Genomic DNA, 21,484 nt, shown 5'->3' on the forward strand with positions numbered 1-21,484 from the left:
TAACTCTTACAACTTATATTAGCTCATTATTCTTATCTGTGTTAGCCACATGGCTCAGTACCTTTTTCAGCAAGGCAGTTACATCTTGATTGGTCGGTGGCTGGGCCAGGACTATGGAAAGAGCTTCCTTCTTCCCAGAATTCTCCTGTTCTCATTGACCTGCCTCTGCTTCCTGTCTGGATGTCCCACCTATACTTCCTGCCTGGCTACTGGCCACAGAAGATGTGGAGTCCCCAGGGAATGGAGGTGGGGTGGGAGAAGCAGACATGCTTAAGTCTGGAGAGACTAGCAAGGAGGACAAGAAGAATAGTAAAAGCTGTCTACCTATGTCCCAGCCCAGTGTGGCCACTGGATCCCTGTTGAAAGCATTTCTGTGGGTCACTGCTGACATAAAGACGTGGGGCTAAGCTAGAATGGAAGGCTTGGAAGTCTGTGGGAAAGAGATAAGGGATCTAGGATCAGCACCAAGAAGTGGAGTCCCCAGGGAAAGGAGGTGGGGTGGGAAGAGGGGCTTCTGCAGGCAGGATGACAAATAAGTACACTACAATCAATATCTTGTCATCCTCATGAGTCTTCCGGGTAGCAGGGACCCCTGTGGTCCAGGCTTTTGCAACTAAGTAGACTGAGTTAGGCACAGCTTGGTGTGTGGGCAGCTGTCTAGTTACCTCTGCATGGCTCTATACACTGTGCAGGTGGTGGGATGGATTAACCTTGGTAACAAATTGGAACACACTAGGTCAAAGAGTTAACTGAAGTATTGAACTAGAGAACATAAATAGCTGAAGTGTGGGGTAAACCTTGAGTAACTGAAGCCTGCAACTAATAAGCTTGATAGAGAAGTATGTAAAAATTGAGAAATTAATCAAATAGGAGTTATACAGGGCAGAGTCTACTCCAACACTCCCAGAATTCTCTCCTCCTCAGACTGCAGACATTCTCTCCCAAGACATTCCCTTTGTTCTCTCCATGGAACTTCTCTGTCTGTGGTCTTCTATTCTTGGAAGGGGATGGGGTCCATGTAAACCAACATAGTCATCATGTTTATGACCATACTCAGCATTTCATCACAGAATCTCCCACAACCACCTCTCCTGAATGTTCCACTTCCCATCTCCAGCTTATCTTTATGGCCACTGTGACTCTAGAATTCTAAACAAAAGAAGTCAGGTATATAGATGTCAAAGAAAATAAGACTGAACTATCAATGTCTTCCTCTGTGCCAGGTCCTGTACTAGGCACTGGTATAAAAAAAAAGATGCCACCCATCTGCCCATGCCCTCAAGGAACACCTAGACTGAAATGGAAACAGAACCCAAAACAAGCACACAGCATGCTATGCTAAAGACCGTAGATGAGGAACAGCACAGATAAAGGACCAAGATGTTGGAGAAGAAGAGTAGGCATAGAGGTTGGTCTGTCCTGAGGATGGCACATTGAAACTGTCTTAGTCAGTGTTCTGTTGCTGTAAAGAGATGCCTTGACCTCAGCAACTCATAAAAGAAATCACATTGACTTGGGGCTGGCTTCCACTCAGAGGTTTAGTCCATTATTATCATGGCAGGAAGCATGCTACATGTAGACAGACATGGTGCTGGAGAAATACCGGAGAGTTCTACATCCAGATCTGAAGGCAGCAGGAAGAGAGAGACACTGGGCCAGGCTTGAGCACTTGAAACCCCAAAGCCCACCCACAGTGACACACTTCCTCCAACAAGGCCACACCTCCAAATAGTACCACTCCCTAGTGATCAAGAATTCAAATCTGTGAGCTTTGGGGAACATTCTTGTTCAAACCTCCAGAGAGGCCTCTCACTGTGCAGTGTGTGTCTGTCCACTTCAGACTATGCATAAGCAGTTCACATCCCTCCTTTCCCTTTCTTTCCCTCAGGTCCAGGTGGACCCCGCTCACTAATGCCACTTGGCAGGTTTTCTTCTCCACTCTTGAGTTCACAGGAAGCCTGGAGGAGCTGGACCTAAGTGGGAATCCAATGAGCTACTCTGCAGTGCAGAGTCTCTGTAGGATGCTGAGACATGCTAAATGTCACCTAAAGACATTGTGGTGAGTCTGCCCTGGATTCTCCCCTGAATGGCAGGAGAACAAAGGCAAAAACTGAGTCTAGGTTGAGGCTTAGGATTCATCAAACATTCACTGAACCCATTTGACCACATCCATGATACCAGACTTGCTATTGAAACAAACAAATGGGATTTCTTGGGGATCCTGAAAGACTAACATTCAGTGAGGACCCCCACTAGCTATTGCTAACAACAGGCCCACGAGGGCTCCAGTGGAGCAAACATCCTGAGGAAGTGGCTGCAGGAGAACTGAGGAGCACAGAGGAGGAGGCTAAATGAAGCAGAGGGAAGAAAGTTCCAGGCCCAGGGAATGGCATCCCCACGTCCTCCTACTCTCTGCCCTTGCAACCACCTTCTACTCTATGGACTCCATCTTTACATGACAAGTGAGATCATGCCCTAGTCTATGTCTTCATAGACTATTTCACTTTTGCATGGTTTTTGGAACACACTAGTGGGATGCTGTGGATTTCACAGCGCTTGGCCCTCCTTGACCCAACAGCAACAGAGGAGTAAACCTCTAATTATATACCATTGATCCTGAAGCTCAGCTACAAGACACACTGAATTTTCCACCCTGACAAGACATGGAAAGACAGAGATGTAGCACAGATACCAGCTGCAGACAAAGCCCTGGCCTGAGCAACACATACTCCAGATCCCAATATGTACTGGGGAGCCCAAGACAGGCTCTCAGGTCCAAACAAACCTGCCATACTCCCTTTCACCTTCTATTCTTATGCAAGAAACTCATTGGTTTATTGTCTGGCCTATCAACGACCTTAATATTGAAACTACCTAAACATCCTATATTCATTGTCTCTGGTTATTTAGCTAGGTCAATGTAGCTAATGCAATGTAGGTTTGTATCCTCAGGGATAACTTAGGTGCAAAAGGAAAACTAAAACTTTGAAAGTTTCTACAAGCCAGGGAAGCCCCAATTTCCCCTTAATGAGGACTTGCAGGTACCAGAAAGGGAGGCCCAGTCCCCACTATCCAGAGGAGTGAACTCTCAGCAAGTGACAGAGTGCATCTCCCCTGCAGGCTGGTCAGCTGTGGCATCACAGCCAGCACCTGTGAGGATCTGGCCTCCGTGCTGAGCACCAACTGCAGCCTGACTGAGCTGGACCTGCAGCTGAATGACCTGGGCGACCAAGGGGTGAAGCTGCTGTGTGAGGGGCTCAGGAATCCTGCCTGCAACCTCAGAAACCTGAGGTAAGACCCTGGGGAATCTCTTCTACCAGGAGACCAGGGAGGGCAGAAGATGGGGTACCAGAGGACCAGATGTGGAAAAGAAAGGGACAGATAATGCATAGTCAGCCTGGCTCCTGACCAGCTTCTGCCACTTATACCACGGCTTAGCAAGTCCCTGTGTTTCCCAACTTAATTTCCTCATCTATTAAGTGGTAGTGTCATACCCTCCTTGCCTATTGTAATGATATAAAATATACATATGTATAAACAAATATAATGATAGTTGGGCAGCCGGGTACTATGGAATCATATTTCTTAATGAGGCTGCAGGTTGGCGGCATGGGTGGGGCAAAGATGCCCCCCTTACTCCTTGCCCCTCACTCCTTGCTGTCTGCAACAGACAAGGGAACAAGGGAGCTGACCCTTCGCCTTACCAGCTACAGCACTCAGGAAAGTGTGCCCAGCTCCTCGCCTGGGTAGCACAGTAGAACTGACCCTACTGATGGAGGCAGAGGTGTGCTAGCCCTGAGGAAGGAAGAATGGGATCCACAGCCCCCTCATCTGTCATGTGGTAGTGAGGGCAAAGGAAAAATGCCCTCCACTCTTGCCCCTACCACCTTTGGTTGCTGAGGGAGCTGTCCCTCCCCCTTACCATTGGCAGCACTCAGGCAAGTGAGCCCTGAACCTCACCTGGGCGGCACAATAGAGCTCACCCTCTTGACTGGGGTGCAGATGAGCCAGCCCTGTAAAGGCGAATATGGGAGATCTGGTCCCTCCCCTCATCTTCCACGTAGTCATAGTAGTGTAGGCTGGGTGAGATGCCCTCCCCACGCCGTGGGAGAGTTGGCCTTGAGTTGACCTTGATGGTGTAGGTGTAGATGCGGGAGGGCCAATCCTGAGGGCCTGAAAGCAGGAGAGAAATGGCCCCACCCCCTTGCTCGTGGCGGCAAGAGGTGGACTAGCCAGGGCAAGTTGGAGAGCTCCCCCTGGTGGTGAGGACGAGGGAGAGCTGACAGGCTGACCAACTCTGATAGAACCCATCCCAGAACCAGGGTTATGAACTGGGCCAGCACAACATCCATCCCATCTGTGATTTACTGGAGCATGTGAAGAGACTGGTCCTGTAGACACAAACTGCAGGGTCTCCACAGCACAGAACAACAACATGATAACCAAGAGGAGTCCCAGTGAGGCCCCAGCATTGATAGTGCAGCAGAAACCAGAGGCCTTGAACCAGACCAATGACTCTTTGCAATGAACACTTGCAAGTAAAGATGTACGGATAAAAGGGTAAATTGTGACTCACTGTGTCACCCTAACGTACGTATGATGAGATTTATCTTTCCTTTTTTTATTTAGCCCTAAAATTTTTATTCTATTTTCAGAGGGAGGTTGCAAGGACAGAAGATAGATACAAAGGTACGGGGAAATGAATAGAATCGAGATGCATGATGTGAAAGACACAAAGAATAAACTAAAAGAAAGCTAAAAAGGAGGCCACATGTTTACAGGGTTTCACTTCGCTCCATGGTAGCTCATTCACTCAGTCAGTCACTCATTCATTCCTTCATATCAGGCCCCCTGTGTGCCCAGCACTGGTCCAGGTCCGAGGGATCCAGGCACAAGCACACATGGCTTTGTCCTTCGGAAGCTGGGTGGGAAGAGACCTGTGATCATGTGATCCAGCATTGACACGCTCTGCTGGAGGCTGCGGAGTCAATAGTATTGTGAGAGTGTAGCGCTGTGGGAGGGAAGACTGCACTGAAGGGTCCATGGGGGCCTCTCTGAGGCCAACCTGGGGACAGCCGACAAATCAGAGTAGGGGAGACCCTGAAACAAAAGGAGGCCAACGACCTGGGCAGACTTAGAGCCTTGAAGGGTCTTGAGTCGGCCCTGTGTGGCTGAAATGGAGTTGTCTCCGGACCATAGATTTGCATGCAAACTAGAAATGTGTGCAATGTCCTTCTCTACTTCCATGTATCCAGGTTCCTCTCCCTTCCCCAGCTTGAGCTAGAGGAACACTCCCTATAATTCCTGGCCAGAGTCCTCTGGTGCTTACATTTGGCAGGCTATGCCCTGTGGCTTTCCCCACCCAGGACCGCACTTCTACTTTGAAACCCAAAGAAACAGTCAGAGCAGGGTATGGTGCTGAAAAGTCTGCTTTTGGCCTCTCTGTGGAAAATGGCCCACCCAGCTTACAACCCGACTCTCTCCCGCCTGCTGATGACCCTTTCCAGGGGGGCCTCTGCCACAGGTCTGCTTTAGGAAACATCTCGGTGACTTGTCAAATCTTAGCTGCCTCCTTCCCTACTGGAGACAGGAACAAACTTCAGCATCAATGGCTCCATCTCCCTCCCCAGAGAGAACAGCCCTTAGGACTGGAATGGTGACATTGCACAGCCTCTCACAAGTGTGAGACTCTTTCCTCTCCTGGTTGTCCTTGCTTCACAGCGGGCTGAGAGGCAGTGATGATGTCCCTGGTTATGGACATGGAGGCCCAGGGAAGGTGGCATTTCTCCTAAACCAACAGGAGTTCTGGAACTTGAAGCCTGAATGCAATCCAGGGTCTGGGGTGTGGCTCAATAGAGAACGCTCATGTGTGAGAACAAGACTTCCATCTTCAGCACTAAAATGGGGGCGAAGGAATTCTCACAAAATCCTAGAACACAGATATTCTATATTCTCTTTAAACAACTGTCCAGAGTCCTTTCTGTGACAAAGCCACAACCCCAACCACTGGAATGCTGATAGCTGCCAATAAGAACCACCTCATCCAGTCATGTTCCCTTCCTAGGATGGTCCATATCCGGAGTCTGACCCATGTAGGAGTATAAAAACTCAACTTTAGACAGCTCCAAAGGCCATCATCCCAGTTCAGATATGCTTGCGATCTGGCTAAGACCTCACTGACACCTCATCATGGCCACATCTGTCTCTCTCCGTGGTGACTGGCCTCTCCTCTCTATTCTGGTGTTAGTCAAGGAACACACCCCAATAAGCTCCCTCACTGGCTTTATCTCAGAACTAATTCTGAGGAACCTGACTGTGATAGAGTCTTTCATGCTCCCTAGTGTATCCCAGGACAATATGGCTTCCCTTGTGCTTGCAGGCTGGACTCGAGCTCTCTGAATGACCAGGTGATGGTAGAACTTAAGGCTCTGAAGGAAGAGAATCCCAAGCTGCTCGTCCAGAGCACACGGTAAGGAGTGGCCCAAACTGAGATCCTAGGTCAGGTCTAGAGCTCAGAGATGAGAAAATGGCCCTGGGGTAGCAGGAGAGACAAATCAAAACAGAAAGAAACCAGGAAACCATAGCAACTATCATGAGGTAGGTTGTTTTGATTTCATTTGTGTTAGTTTTATTCATTTGGTTCTTGGTGAAAATGGGATCATATAACCTGCCTCTTAAGTCCCTCCATGGGAAATGGAGATTATAAAAAAAAAGTAAATGAGTGGAGAGTCCTTTGTGCATAGCATAGTGTCATAAGTAGCCACCAGTTCCACAGTGAACCCAGAACACTGGAGCAATGAAGTCACCACAGATGGGAGACAAAGACACTGACGTTTGGTATTGCAGCTGGAAGACCAGCTTTCAAGGCTGCTTCAGGGTGCACAGAGTAGCAAAGGCTTCAGGAAACCTTTTTGTTTGACGGTCTTTAGGAAAGGAACATACTGCATTCTAATGGTAACTTTCTTTAGTCTCTCATTTGCTCTCTTTTCTCATCTAGACTCCATTTTCTCATGATGACTTCAGGCTCTTCTTTATCTCAATGGCTATATATAATCAACAGGAGTTACATTTTAAGGTTGCACTTCAGTAAACGATAAGAAACCTAGCCATCCTGATACATACAATTAATAAATCTCAACTTCTTAGTTGATTATAAACTGCAGCTGGAAATAAAGAATCATTCATTACATTATCTATTATTTTGAGCTTAGCGGAAATGCCAGGCTTTCTAGAAGTGTTTATATAAAAAGAGCTGTGTTGTAAATGCTTTGGTAGGAACCTAGGTTTGCCTTAATATGAGCTCACTAGGGCATTCACTAATAACACACTAAAAATAGAAGTGATTGGCTTTTGGTGTTTTGAGACAGGGTTTCTCTGTAGATTTGAGGCCTATCCCAGAACTAGCTCTTGTAGACCAGGCTGGCCTCAAACTCACAGAGATCCACCTGCCTCTGCCTCCCAAGTGCTGGGATTAAAGGTGTGTACCACCACTGCCCATCTGAGAACTCACATCTTAACCCACAGGCAGAAAGCAGAGAGGAAGCTGGAACAGCCAGAGTCTTTGAAACCGCAAAGCCCACCTCCCAGTGATGTACTCCTTAAAGCAAGGCCGCAGCTCCCAGACAGCACCACCAGCTGGAGACCAAGTGTTCAGTGCAGTAGATTATGGAAGACCTCTCACTCAGACTGCCAAAGGTATTAAAAAAATGCGCCACCACTACCTGGCAAAAGTGTTTTTAATCTTGAAATATATTTTCTTATCCTGTCTGTAACTTATTTCTCTTTGTTTGTTTGTTTTTTGAGACAAGGTCTCTCTGTGTAACCCTAGCAGAACTAGAACTTGCTGTGTAGACCAGGCTGACCTTAACTCAAAGAGCTCTGCCTTCTTCTGCCTCTGCTTCCCAAGTGCAAGTGCTGGGATTAAAGGCGTGTGTGTAACTTCTGGTTACCTGAGAACATCTACAGTCCTCATTGGGCATTACAGAGTCAAGTCATTTTCTGTAGCCTTGGCCAGTGAAAACATATTTTCAAACTGAGGTCAGGAATGGATGCAAGGCCTAAATCATTTCCCAGCTAAATCCCTGGACTCTTTTGTATTTACAACCTATCCAGAGAGCTCAGTATGTCCCTGTGAACTAGACTGCTATTTCTGTGAGTGTATATTCTAAAATCCCTTAGCAAGGCAGCCTGGTCTTAATCTAAAGGTTTACTTTGAAACCTTAAATTAGTCATTTAGAGTTGGGGAGATGCAACCTTTTTTCTTATGTCAGGCTAAGCTCTGAATTTAAATAGTTCTCAGGAAATTAAAATTCCTGACTACTGTCAAAATTCCTTGTATGGAATTTATTCATCAAACTCTTTGCAAGTTAACATTATAAATATAAAGTAAGTAATACAGCTTAGTGAGGGGTCATCGTTTAGACAGTCCACAGAATAAATGCCCACAAGATTGAGAGGTGATCATGAGCTCACTCATTAAAGTACAGGTATTGAGGAGATTTCACAACTGGTTTTGCACATGTTAAATTACAGACAGAAGCAAACAATACTCAGAGTCCGTGGCCTTGTAAGCCTTACTTGAAATGAGCTTCCGCCATCAGAGAATTATTAATTGTCATCTGCTATATTATGCCATGGGCCATGGCAGTTTAGGATTGGGAAGCTCACTGGTTAGAGAACTTTCTGCTCTTAAAAAGGACTCAGGTTCAGTTCTCAGCACCCAAATGGTGGTTCTCAACCATCTGCCACTCCAGTTCAGAGCATCCAAGGCCATCTTCCGTGGTCACCAGGCACGCATGAGCTACACGTACACATGTGCAGACAATCATACACATAAAATTACAAAGGAGCCACAGCCTCTCAAAGCCCACTCCAGACCAATTGATTTAGAATCTGGGAGTGAACAAGCTTCCGTCAATAGGATCTGTGATTTAGCAGGTCATCCGGGTGACATCCACGCACACTGAATTTGAAAGCCACTAGTCTAGATCAGGAAAAAAGGCAGCATAGTTGGGGCTCGAGGGTGACAGGGCTGTGGCAACGCCTTTGCACTTTGCTAAGAACTTCCTGCTTTCTTCTAAGAAGCAGAGGAGAGCCATTCCAGGCATCAGCACTGAAGGGACATCAACTACCTTACAGAAACTGCACTAGAGAAGGGTGAGAGCAGGGGCAGCGAGACCTGTCAGAGGATGATGCGGTGGTTCAGGCCACCATGTTCATATTCTCTCTCTCTCTCTCTCTCTCTCTCTCTCTCTCTCTCTCTCTCTCTTTCTCTCTCTCCCTCTCCCTCTCCCTCTCTCTCTCGGACATGGGTGACATCTGTGAAGGTGGAGAGTAGAGAACAGAAAGGACAGAAAGTTGGGAGGTGCTGTTAGGGTGGGTGAATGTCTTAATTGTCTTAGTTCCTCTTGACTGGATCCATTGAAAAGAATGAGATCATTTGCTAGAGTTCTAATGACTGAGGAGTGTCAAACTGTGGGCTCGGCATCTAAGGAATTATTCCTTGTTTTACTATCCCAGGGCTGACCAGGGAAGGACCAGAGAGCACAATGAGAACAAGAAGCCAAGTTGGCCACAGGATTCTGCGCCTGTGATTATGACACTAACCCATTCACAGAGGCAGAGGCTCTATGCCCCAATACCTCTTACCTCCCCTTCCCAGCACAGGTATGAAGATTAACTTAATAGTGAACCTTGATAGACACATTCAAACCAGACTGATAAAGAAGGGATCAAGAGGAGCTAGAGAGATGGCTCAGCGATTAAGAGCAATGGCTGCTCTTCCAGAAGTCCTGAGTTCAATTCCCAGAAACCACATGGTGGCTCACAACCATCTATAATAGGATCCAATACCCTCTTCTGGCATGCAGGTGTACGTGGAGAGCACTCATACATAAAAAGTATAATAAATAATTTTTTTAAAAACGGGGATCAAGGGGGCTGGAGAGATGGCTCAGTGGTTAAGAGCATTGCCTGCTCTTCCAAAGGTCCTGAGTTCAATTCCCGGCAACCACATGGTGGCTCACAACCATCTGTAAAGTGGTCTGGTGCCCTCTTCCGGACTGCAGGCATACACACGGACAGACTATTGTATACATAATAAATAAATAAATAAATATTTTTAAAAAAAATAAATAAATAAAATAAAAACGGGGATCAAGATGATATCAGTTCTGACATGGGGACCTAGATAGATCTGTGGGAGGGAGATTAAAGAGACATGCCCTAGAGAAGAGTCATGTGCCTTAGTTCAAGTCCAGATGAGTTAGATCATAGGTGGGGATGTCTTATAGACAGGCCTAGTTTCCCTGACATCTAAGAAGAAGAACATCTCTGTATATAGGAAATCACCTGTGAAGGTCTCTACTCCGGATCTGGATGAAGGAGAAACGAGTGCAGGCCCATCCACACTCAAGCGACAGAAACTACAGTTAGGTATGTGAAGGGGCCATACTTGAAGCTTCAGGATGGGACCATCATATCTCTACTCTGTCTCTGATATGGGGCAAAACAGGTTACTGAAAAGAGAAACACCTTCTTGCAAAACCTTTTACACTAAGAATCTAGAGGAAGGATGTTCTGCTTTCTTCTTTCGCAGCATCAGGGTCCAGTGCTATGACTCACACATGTCTGGGTTATGTTTCTGACTCTATACCAGGGAACCATGGCCATTGTCAGAGGGTAAGGCCTGGAACTCACCTATCTGGCCCTGCCCAGCCATCTTCTTTCAACCTGTCTCTGGAGAAATGCTGGAGAGAGGAACAATGGGCCACAGGGAAGGAGGCAGGGCCTTAGGCAGAAGCACGTGCCAAGGTTTGGGGGTGGTCCTCAGAAGGTAAGCTGTGAAAACAAGAAAAAAGGAGATAAATGCAGGAAGGAATGGGAAGAAGGAGGGCTGACAAGGAGAGTGAGAGAAAATTGAAAGAAACAGAGAAGCCCCCGGAGCAGGGACAGAGACAGCAGACGCATTCCCGGCTGGAGCCAGGTCTCAGGAAGAGCCTAGCCCTAGTCTAGCAGGAGATGGAGGCTGGGGAGACATGCCTGGATGATAAAGCGTGACCACTTTCCTGCCTCTTCCAGAGGAAGCTCCAAAGCAAGAAGCCGTGCAGCACTCTTTTCCGCGAGACCAGCTCATCGTGTTTCTTAAGATTGAAGATGGCTTCTGGGGTAGCACAGGACCTCTGGCTACTGAGATGGTTGACAGTGAAAGGAACCTGTACCGGTGAGTGAGCTAGCCTTCTCCATTCCAGTCCCCACAAAGGATTCCAAAGACAGAACACAAACCAGTCTCCCATAGCATGGCCCCTCTCCTTACCAGGCCAGCGGGCAGGGGCAGGGCTGAGACAGTGGGCGTGTCCCTTTTACAGTGGAAAACTAAGCTTAGAGGTGAATGTTTCCAAACACTGACATAAGTAAAGAGCAAAATGCTTCCTCATCCTGTTCCCTAGCTTTGCCAGATTCTTTTCAACCACTCTCATTCAGTCTCGTTACTATTACAGCATTTTAAGTCTACTGTGATCTCTCCATAAACATTTCACTAAGAATCCCTCCAAAACTCAAACAAGGTCCTCCATAGCCAGCATGGCACTGCATCTAACAGAGCCGGCAAGCTTTCATTTCAATTAAACAGACCACGCCCTGGGCTTACATTTGTTCAAGGACATGAAATGTCTTTTTTTACAGGTGATTATTTTAATTGCAATGCAATTAATTTGTATTTGGCTTGTCAAGTCTCTTAACTTTCACTTAAACCCTTGTATCCTAATGATCCTGCTCAGCTGACAACCACTGTGTGCCATGAAGCTACTAGAAGCTACGAGCATCAGGATGAACACAGCGGCCCTGCTCTCCGGGGTCCATAGTGGCTTCCATAACTTGTTACCTTCCCCAACATGGTGATGCTCACTTGTCTCAGCTGGAGGAACTGTCACTCTTGACTTCCTCCCTTGGAAACTGCCTCTTGTCCACCTGCCAATCACCAAATGGGGAGCCTTTGAGAAAGTCACTAAAAGTCCCAGGAAAGCGTTGTTTCAAAGCCAAAACTTTATCACTAATAGTAACATATGCTCTAACATATGCTCGTTTCTATTTAATGGGTTTGTGTGAGCACACACAGGCATTTTCAGGCTTGGCAGAAAGTGTCTCTGCCTGCTGGGCCATCTCTCCAGCCTTAGCCCCTTATAAAGAAATATACTTTTTAAAACTGCTACAGCCCACAAGACCACGCAGTGGGAAGTACGGCTGACAAATCTCTAGACTAACTCACAGGAGTGTTCCAGTGAAGGAAGCCTGATTGGCAAGGCTCCGGAAATACTTGTCTTTTGAATAGTCCCTGTCATTTCTGTAAACCCTTGTGAAGTCATAGCAGCCATAGCACCCTCTTTTCCATAGTGGGATTTTTCCCAAAAAGCCTTAGCGGTGCACTAATTATTGAGCATAACGCCCTTCCGTATGGTAACTGGACGACCTTAACTATCCCATAGCGTGGGGCCCTGGTATGAAAGCATTCACTCAAAAAAACCTGTGTTCTCACAGTCAAATCTACATAAAGTTAGTCTCCCACAATCATCCTTTATGGAAGGACATCTGACAAGGAGAGAAACGTTGCAAATAGACCACATTTGGCCTCCAAAGACAGGCACTGACTGAGCAGGAGAGAGCAAGTCTGCCCTTACTGATAAGCATGACCTGGCAGCCCTGAATTCTCTAACAGCCAACTCAGGAGAGTGTAACCTCCTGGCCTTTATTCTACCCTAACAAGCTACCACTGCTCTCTACTTACCTTTATCTCGCTTTCATTTGACACCAGAGCTTAGTCTAGGAAGTTAACTGTTTGTGCCTTTACACCTAGAGATAAAGGAAAAATATTTGAATCCCTAAACCAGCCCCAGAGAAAGGAATTCCTTCTCAACTGGGCACCAGCAGGTACAGCGCCCTGCCTCTTAGCCAGGGGCTGGAAAGGGCAGGCTCTGGACTTTACATAACCATGCCTTTCACTTTGATCTAGTGCTAAGAAATTTCCTTTAATTCAGTTAGGAAAAAACAACAACAAAAAAAAAAAAAAACGCCAATACAAAACAAGTACCATCTGCTTCCCTCCTGCGGCTCACTCTGGTTGCCATGGTTACCACAATCCTGCTTTCCCAGCCACTGCAGAAGGAAGCAGCAGCAGACATGCTCAGGGAGTGCAACAGCCCTGCCATGTTTTCTTCTCCTTTTTCCTACACTTATTAATTAGTAAGAAATGTAGTTAGTACACAAAAAGCCCTTTTCTTCTTAAAATTCTATACTAATTTAAAGCTCCCTCCTTAACTAATCTTCCCAGTATCAGATGCCTGGGTGCTATGAGACATAAGTAAGCTAACAGACCCCTACTTTGTCAGACTTATCTGTTTTTGTGGTTCTGTGAAATGCATGTTCGGGGGTTAGAGAGGCGGCTCAGCAGTTAAGAGCACTGACTGCTCTTCAGAGGTCCTGAGTTCAATTCCTAGCAACCATATGGTGGCTCATAACCATCCATAATGAGATCTAGTGCCCTCTTGTGGCCTGCAGGCAGACATACAGGCAGAATGTTGCAGGGGAAGGGCCCACTTGTTTATCCTGGCCGCCAGGCTAGCTTAGCCCTGAAATAACCACACAGAAATTATACTAATTAAATCCCTGCTTGGCCCATTAGCTCTAGTTTCTTATTGACTAATTCTTACTTCTTAATTTAACCCATTTCTATTAATCTGTGTATCGCCACATGGCAGTGGCTTACCGGGTAAAATTCCCAGTGTCTGTCTCTGGCAGATCCATGGCATATCTCTGACTCTGCCCTTCTTTCTCCCAGCATTCAGTTCTGTCTTCCCTGCCTACCTAAGTTTCTGCCCTATCAACAGGCCCAAAGCAGTTTCTTTATTAACCAATGAAAGCAACACAAAGGCAGAAGGAACTCCTAAACCAGCAGAACACTGTATACATAATAAATAAATCTTTTTTTTTTTTTTTGGTTTTTCGAGACAGGGTTTCTCTGTGGTTTTGGAGCCTGTCCTGGAACTAGCTCTTGTAGACCAGGTTGGTCTCGAACTCACAGAGATCTGCCTGCCTCTGCCTCCCGAGTGCTGGGATTAAAGGCGTGCGCCACCACAGCCCGGCTAATAAATAAATCTTTAAAAAAAAAAAGAAATGCATGCTTGCTTGGTATCATTATTATTGCCTAAATAATTGTTAATTGTGTCTGTATGTGTATGTACACATATATGTGTGTATAAATACATATATATGTATAAATATATGTATGTGTGTATAGGTGTGTATGTGTGTGTGTGTATATATATATATATATATATATATATATAAATATATATATATATTCTGCAAGCCTTGTGGGGAGTGGAAACTTTTTTAGAAGAATAAAGAGACATGGGTAGGAATAAAGATACATGAGGAGAAAATGTGTTTGAGCTGATTTGTTCACCCTCAGACCTTTTTAGCCAGTTTTCACTCCCTGTAAGCATCCTGTTCTGAATCTAGAAGGGTACTGAGGCTGGAACTCAAAGGACCCTGATTTAAAAAAAAAAAAATAAGAACACCAAGAGCTGAAAATGTAGCCAATCAGTAGAACTCTTGCCTACCATATAAGTGTTATTGAGTTTGACCCCCAGAACTTACACACACACACACACACACACACACACACACACACCTATTTCATCACCTTCATCATCATCACAGGAGCATTTAACTCCACTAGGTGTGTGTTACCTGTAAATTGGCTCTAGATCACTCAGTACCCACAGGTCTACGAGATTGGCTCTATTTACAGATAAGGAAACTAGGAGTCAGAAGGCTAATACTTTGTTCAGGCTCCACACAGAGAGAGCAAAAGAGTCAGGACTCAGAGATTTGCCTAAAGACGGTGTGTCCATAGCCCTGGATCAGATCTGCATCCAGCATGTCAGCAGATCTTGTCCAACTCATGTCTGTTTCTGCACCTTCTAGAGTTCAGTTCCCTATGGCTGGCTCCTATCACTGGCCCAGCACTGGTCTTCGCTTTGTGGTGACAAGGGCAACGATCATAGAGATAGAATTCTGTGCCTGGAGCCAGTTCTTGGGCAAGACTCCCCTGGAGCAGAGTCACATGGTGGCTGGGCCTCTGTTTGACATCAAGGCTGAGCAGGGAGCTGTCGACACTGTGTATCTGCCGCATTTTGTGGCTCTCCAAGGTAACCAAGGGAAGGATAGGCAGGATGGCAGTGGTAATGGGAGGTCTTCCTGGTCACGTAGGAGAATGGAGGATGATAGAGGGGGTGATGAGGAAAGAGCTCATGGCTTGCTTAGAGAGACACAGAGGGTCATGGAGGTAGAGCTTACCTGAAAGAGTCCCTAAGTAGGAACTGATGTCCTCAGCTGCAATAATTTTAACTCCTTTTATTTTTCTTTGTGTCTTCCAAATCATGTATCTCCATCCCATTCATTCCCCCATCCCTTCATATCTGCTCTCTGCCCGTGAAACATCCTCCCGCAATTAAATAAAATTTAAGTGGAAAAAAATCAGTCTCATCATGTAAGCTTCAGTGTGACACGCTGAGTCACACCACATCCACGTATCTTTACTTGCAAGTGTTCATTACAAAGAATCATTAGTCTTGTTCAAGGCCTCTGGTTTCTGCTACACTGTTAATTCTGGGCCTCAGTGGAACTCCTCTCAGATATCCTGTTGGTACCCTGTGTTGAGGAGATCCTTCAGCTTCCTGTTTGCTGAACCAGTCCCTACACAATGCTCCAGCAGATCACAGAAGGGGTGGATGTTGTGCTGGGCCAACTCATAACCCTGGTTTTGGGCCTGGGTTCTTTCAGGGTTGGTCAGCCCTTCAGTTCTCCCTTGTCCTCACCACAGATAAGCTCTCCTGCACTGTCTTGGTGAGTTTGAGTTTTCCCTTTGTGCTGATGAGCAAGGGGTGGGGCCAGTTCTCCTGCTTGCATGTCCATAGGGTCAGATCTCCCACACTTATACCTTAAGGTCAGCTCTACCGTGTTGCCCAGGCAAGGTGCAGGGAGACTCTCCCAAGTGCTGCAGCTAATGAGGGGCCGGGGCAGCTCTCCTACCTGCCTCAGATATTGGTAGGCAGGGGGTAGGGTAAGGGAGGACATCTCTCCACTGTCCGGGCTACCTATCAGTAGCAATATTAACTGGCATTTCTTAAGTGCTGTTTACATATCATATCCCTTTGGCTTCTAACAGGAAATGGGATAAATCAAGCTATTTTAAGAGATTTTTCTAAAGACTATGTACCAAGTGAACTAACAAGCAACTGTTAGTACCAAAGTCTGTCAGCATGTGAAAATCATTACCATCCCTACAGGCATGGAGAAGATGGGGGTCACCAGCTTTCATTTGAGAACTGGAGATCCATCAGCTGAGCCTAGGAAATGGAATTTTCCTCCAAGGAATTAGGGGGCCTTTGAGTACAAAGGAATCTACCCAAAGCCTGCTGAGCTGCAGGTCAGATTTGGACAGGGATGAATTCACCAAACTGGTAACAATGTCTTTTGAGGTCTCCTGGGAAGGCCAAAATCAAGGTGCTAGTGTATTCAGTGTCTAGAAAAGAATATTCTCTTTGTAAATGGCATCTTCTACCTGATCCCTCAAATGGCAGAAGAGGCCCCTTGACTCTTTCCTAAGCCCATTTAAGAGGGTTCTACATCCATGTCCTCACTGTCTCCCTAAAGATCCGCCCAAATTCATTCCCCTGGATTAGGATTTTGAGAGGTCAGGGTCATTCATACCTCCCCCCAGAAGGTCTCTCTGGGACTGAGTCCTGGGCTTCTGCTATCCCAAGCCTGGCTCAGTCAAGCACTTAATCTATGTCTTTTGACTTCATTCTTGGACAGGAATTCAGGACACCTCAAATTTCCAAGTGGCCCACTTTCTGAAGCACGGGATGGTTTTTGAGACGCCAGCCGAAGTGAAGCCACATTGCACAGTTCTAAAAAAACCCAGCTTCTCTACCATAGGAGTGATGCTAAAAATAATCCCTGTCACCCGGCGATTCCTACCCATCACCTCTATCACGTTGCTCTACCATCAACCTCATACTGAGGAGCACAAATTCCACCTTTACCTCATCCCCAATGACTGCACTATTCGAAAGGTAACACAGAGAACCACAAAGGCCCATCCAAGGTGGGCTGACGGAAAACATGAGACACAGTCAGAGTATCCCAGTGGGGTCCTCTCCTGGGGGTCAGGAGGGGGGGACTCTAGTGAGCGGTCCCTGGTGTGCATGAGTGATCTGTCCTCTGCTCAGCTTTGGTTCCCTCAACCCCGTCTCCCCTGTGTCTACTGCTATTTCACTCATCTCTGCACAGCCTTCTATGGCTTCTCTCATGGCATTAGAAGAACGGGGAGGCTCCACGCCCAACCTGCAGCCTTTCCCTCCCACTTCTTCTCTGTCAGCAGCTCTATGACCACTGTGAACATGGAACAATCTAGAGTGGGAAGGTCTGTTCAGTACATGGGAAAAAGGGCTGCAGAGGTTTTGTTTCCATCCCCACCACCCTCACCCCCACTTCCGTGCACACACACAAAAGAACCAACATCTCACCTTGTTTGATGAAATTATGTAGAGAAGAAATCATTGTCTGTTATCTTCCTTAGGCCATAGATGATGAAGAAATGAAGTTCCACTTTGTGCGAATACACAAGCCTCCCCCGATGGGCTCCCTTTATGTGGGTTCTCGCTATACCGTGTCTGGTTCAGGGACCATGGAAATTACACCCAAGGTAAGCAACCTGATACTTGCCCTTCACCAAGGTCAGATGTCAGGCTTGGAAAAACCTGTAGGGTGGGTCTCCCAGGAACTCACACTTGAGGTTTGGAGGGAAGCGATTGAGATCCACCGTGAATAGACTAACTAACTAGATGGATGAACTAAGTTGGGGCACGGTCGTGTTTAGAATGTACTGTGCCAAAGCCATGGAGTCAAATTAACCTGGCCTATTATTCATCATAGGGCACTCAGTAAAATGGTTCTAGAAGGAAACCACTGTAGGATGTCTGTCATTTGGTAATTGGCAGAAAAGACTAAGGAAGCCTATTTCCTCTGTCTTGGGTATTGTTACAGAACAGGGACAATTCCATGACTGATCTCAACAAACTGAATGCTATCATGGTTAAACCAAAGCAAGTAGAGTATTGGAATTGTTGAACATGCAAGACTCATGTAGTGTGTGCTGTAAGGGTGTTTGGGATCCTGTGGGCTCCAAGGTAACCTGTTTAAAGAAGATGCTCTATGCATGTCCAGTGGAAAAGCAGTAATACAGATGGCCTGCAAGCCTTGGAACATTTTGTACCAACACTGAGATTTAGCTCTGAGTCTGAGATTCTTCCAGGACACCAGGAGCTGCTTTTAGCTTTTTCCTCTCAGTGTATCCTCTCCTAACAGTCTTTGACCAAAAGCTACTGAGCATTAATCTGTATTCCCCAAATGTCCATAACTCTCCCAGATTTTCTGCTTGTGAACAGAAAGCATATATGAATGGTGATCTGTGACTGAACCAAATTTAGATGTGGGTGAGTTTAGTCTGAAACATCTATCAGGACACTGGCTGGCAACAGTATATAAGACCCCAGACAAGCCAGGTGCTGGCACACTGCTTTAGTCCCAGCACTTGGGAGGCAGGGGCAGATGGATCTCTGTAAGTTCAAGGCCAGCCTGGTCTATGGTCTACAGAACTAGTCCAGCACAGCCAGGGCTAAACAGAGAAACCCTGTCCAAAAAAATAAAATTAAAAAATCCCTAAAAACTAAAAAACAAAATGACAAAACAGAGGCTGGGGAAATGATAGCAAAGTATGATTTCACAGAAGCATGAAGGCCTGAGTTAAGTACCCCAGTACACAGGTCAAAAGCTGCATGTAATTCCAGTGCTGGAGACACAGAGACAGGAGGATCCCTCCGGAAAGCTGGAACCTAGCAAAAACTGAGGTGGAGCCTTATGAGCAAGACGGCTCAATGGATAAAGGCACTTGCCACCACACCTAACAACCTAAGTCTGGTCCCTGGAGCCCACATGGTACATAGAGAGAATTGACTCTATCAAGCTGTCTTCTGACTTCCATATGCACACCGTGGCACATGTACACACACACACACACACACACACACACACACACCCTGATGGTCCTGTTTAATATTGAGCTAGGTGACAGGTACTGAAAAGGAGGTGATGTCTGCTTTTAAGTTGGAAATTAGGAATCAAAGGATAAATTGGCAAGCTGCTCAGTTTGGAGCCCTCCTGCACATCAGTTGCTAACAACTGATAAGAGAGATAATCTATTCATTCCGTGGGTATTAACCTAGTGCCATGGATATGCTTCAAGGAAGTTAGGTCAGTGGAGCAGACCGATAGACCTGCATGAATAAGAGTAGCCAGTACCACTGAGAGCTAGCAAGTAAATACAGCATTGTGAGAGAGTGACTTGGAATCGCTTCTCAGCCTTTTGATCAAGATCAGTTGTAGGATCTGCACTTACCAGAGTTGAACACTTCCACTGGCAGTCAGAGAAACACCTCTGAGAAGATGCCACTTGAGTTGAGGCCTCAGTGAGATAAAGACTTGAGGCATGTAGGATTCTGAAGTGCATCAGACACAGGACATGTGCAGAGGCACAGAGGTGAGAGCAAGCTTGAAATACCTGGGTGTCAAAGAGAGTTGGTGCCTGTAGCAGAAAATAGGGTCACACTAGAGATAACATCTCCCAGGGCTCATTGGTCCATTTGAGCCTGTTGCAGGGTTTTGATTTTGTTCAAGTACATAAATCATAATCATAAACATTCTGCAGGACTTCATTTACTCTGATAAAGATGTGTCTAGCACTAGGAGAGAATGGATGACAAACAGGCAAGAGCGGAAGTAGAAATGAGCCAAAGGCTGCAGATGAGAGGCCATGGTAGCTTAACTAAGGCAGCAGCCATGGAGATGAATGGTTGATAGATTCAGGAAACTGACCGCACAGGAAACCGTCAGGACCATGAGTCTTTGTGGCAGGTATCCAAATCGATCTTGTTGGTAAAGGCAACAGGCTTTGATAGACAGGTTGCTATGGGAAGAAAAAGGAACAGGTTACAGATGGGGATCTGAGCACTAACCAGAAGGTTGTACAATTTTCTGAGTTTGAAGAGACTTGGGAAGGGCATTCTTGAAAGACAGTTGGAAACCAAGTCCTCTGTCTTGGATTGGATCTGCCTAGGAAAAGGGATAGATGTAAATTTCCTGTTAACTGGAAACAGTTTAGGTTTAAGACTTGTTAGGAATGAGATTTTGTACTGAAGGAATAAGGGCTTGAGTTCAAGATAAGAAGTAAGGAAAAAAATGGCCCAATTAAAGATGGACAGCCAGGTGGTTGGTGGCACATGCCTTTAATCCTAGCACTCAAGAGGCAGACAGGTAGATCTCTGAGCTCAAGGTCAACCTAGTCTACAGAGTGAGTTCCAGGACAGTCAGGGCTATAAAGAGAAATTCTGTCTAAAGGAAAGAAAAAGATGAAGGGGAAAGTGTTTGGCTTAGAATATGTGAGCACTGCTTTGAGAAAGAGCCCTGAGCTGGTCCGTAGATTCTCTTCAGGGCTCTTACCCTTCTGAGGTAGGAAGGGTGTTATCAATGCTGTTGATTGACTTCAGCGGGAAGGAAAATGTCCTTCTGAGATGGAGTAGGACCCAAAAGGTGTTAAAGTGGGAAAAGCTTCATCTTCAGAACAAGCAATGGCTTCTCACACAGAGGTTCTTGCTCTCTCCAGGAACTGGAGCTCTGCTACCGGAGCTCCACAGAAGCCCAGCTCTTCTCGGAGATCTATGTTGGCCACTTACAATCAGGGGTCCGGCTGGAAATAAAAGACAAGAATGCTGTAGTTTGGGAAGCTGTGTTGAAACCAGGTAAATGCAGGACAAATCCAGGGTGTACACACGTAGGAGAAAGATCTATGGTGGGCCAGGTGATAAGAAATGTCCCCAGAGAAATGATTTGGCTCTCTAAGTTATGGAGACAAGATTTGATCAGAATTTCAATTCTTCCAGAAGTCCCGAGTTTGTTTCCCAACACCCATGTTTCATGACTACTTCTAACTCCAGCTCCGGGGCATCCAGCACCCTCTTCTGGGCTCTGTAGGCACCTACACTCATGTGCATAGGCACACACACAAGCATAATTTAAAATTACAAAAATAATTCTTTAAAAATATTAAAGAGGAAAGGGAATAGATGTCTACTCAAAGTATCAAGTACTTAAAACTATCCTCTAACTTGGTTAATTCTCCTCCAGGAATCTAATTAAGGCTAAGACAGGCTAACATGGGTTGAGATGATGTTGGAAGAAATTGCTATTATTCATTTAGAAACTATCTTTCTTTTTATTAGTCTAAAATTATAACTTCCAGCTTCTGCTTCCTAGAAACATAAGGAAAGAATTCACCTAGATTTTGTCTATGGGCCCATCCTATCCT

The 21,484-nt window shown here is 46.0% G+C and overlaps 1 protein-coding gene across 4 annotated transcripts in view; it reads left to right on the forward strand.

Annotated features, from left to right (window-relative positions):
• The window catches only part of LOC142860494 (NACHT, LRR and PYD domains-containing protein 1a-like), a 31,809-nt gene that overhangs the window by 7,772 nt on the left and 2,553 nt on the right, over positions 1-21,484 (forward strand). For 2 of the 4 annotated variants that reach the window (XM_075991827.1, XM_075991828.1), the window contains exons 5-15: positions 1,889-2,059; positions 3,121-3,291; positions 6,380-6,469; positions 7,525-7,695; positions 9,520-9,666; positions 10,343-10,434; positions 11,080-11,221; positions 14,983-15,206; positions 16,876-17,135; positions 17,642-17,767; positions 20,783-20,918. In XM_075991827.1, the coding sequence (XP_075847942.1) occupies positions 1,889-2,059; positions 3,121-3,291; positions 6,380-6,469; positions 7,525-7,695; positions 9,520-9,666; positions 10,343-10,434; positions 11,080-11,221; positions 14,983-15,206; positions 16,876-17,135; positions 17,642-17,767; positions 20,783-20,918 (1,730 nt within the window). The remainder of the gene's footprint in view (positions 1-1,888; positions 2,060-3,120; positions 3,292-6,379; positions 6,470-7,524; positions 7,696-9,519; positions 9,667-10,342; positions 10,435-11,079; positions 11,222-14,982; positions 15,207-16,875; positions 17,136-17,641; positions 17,768-20,782; positions 20,919-21,484) is intronic. The other 2 variants (XM_075991829.1, XM_075991830.1) reach the window with 2 other exon arrangements.

The sequence above is a fragment of the Microtus pennsylvanicus genome, chromosome 11 (genome assembly GCF_037038515.1).
Source record: "Microtus pennsylvanicus isolate mMicPen1 chromosome 11, mMicPen1.hap1, whole genome shotgun sequence".
Taxonomy (NCBI): Eukaryota; Metazoa; Chordata; class Mammalia; order Rodentia; family Cricetidae; genus Microtus; species Microtus pennsylvanicus.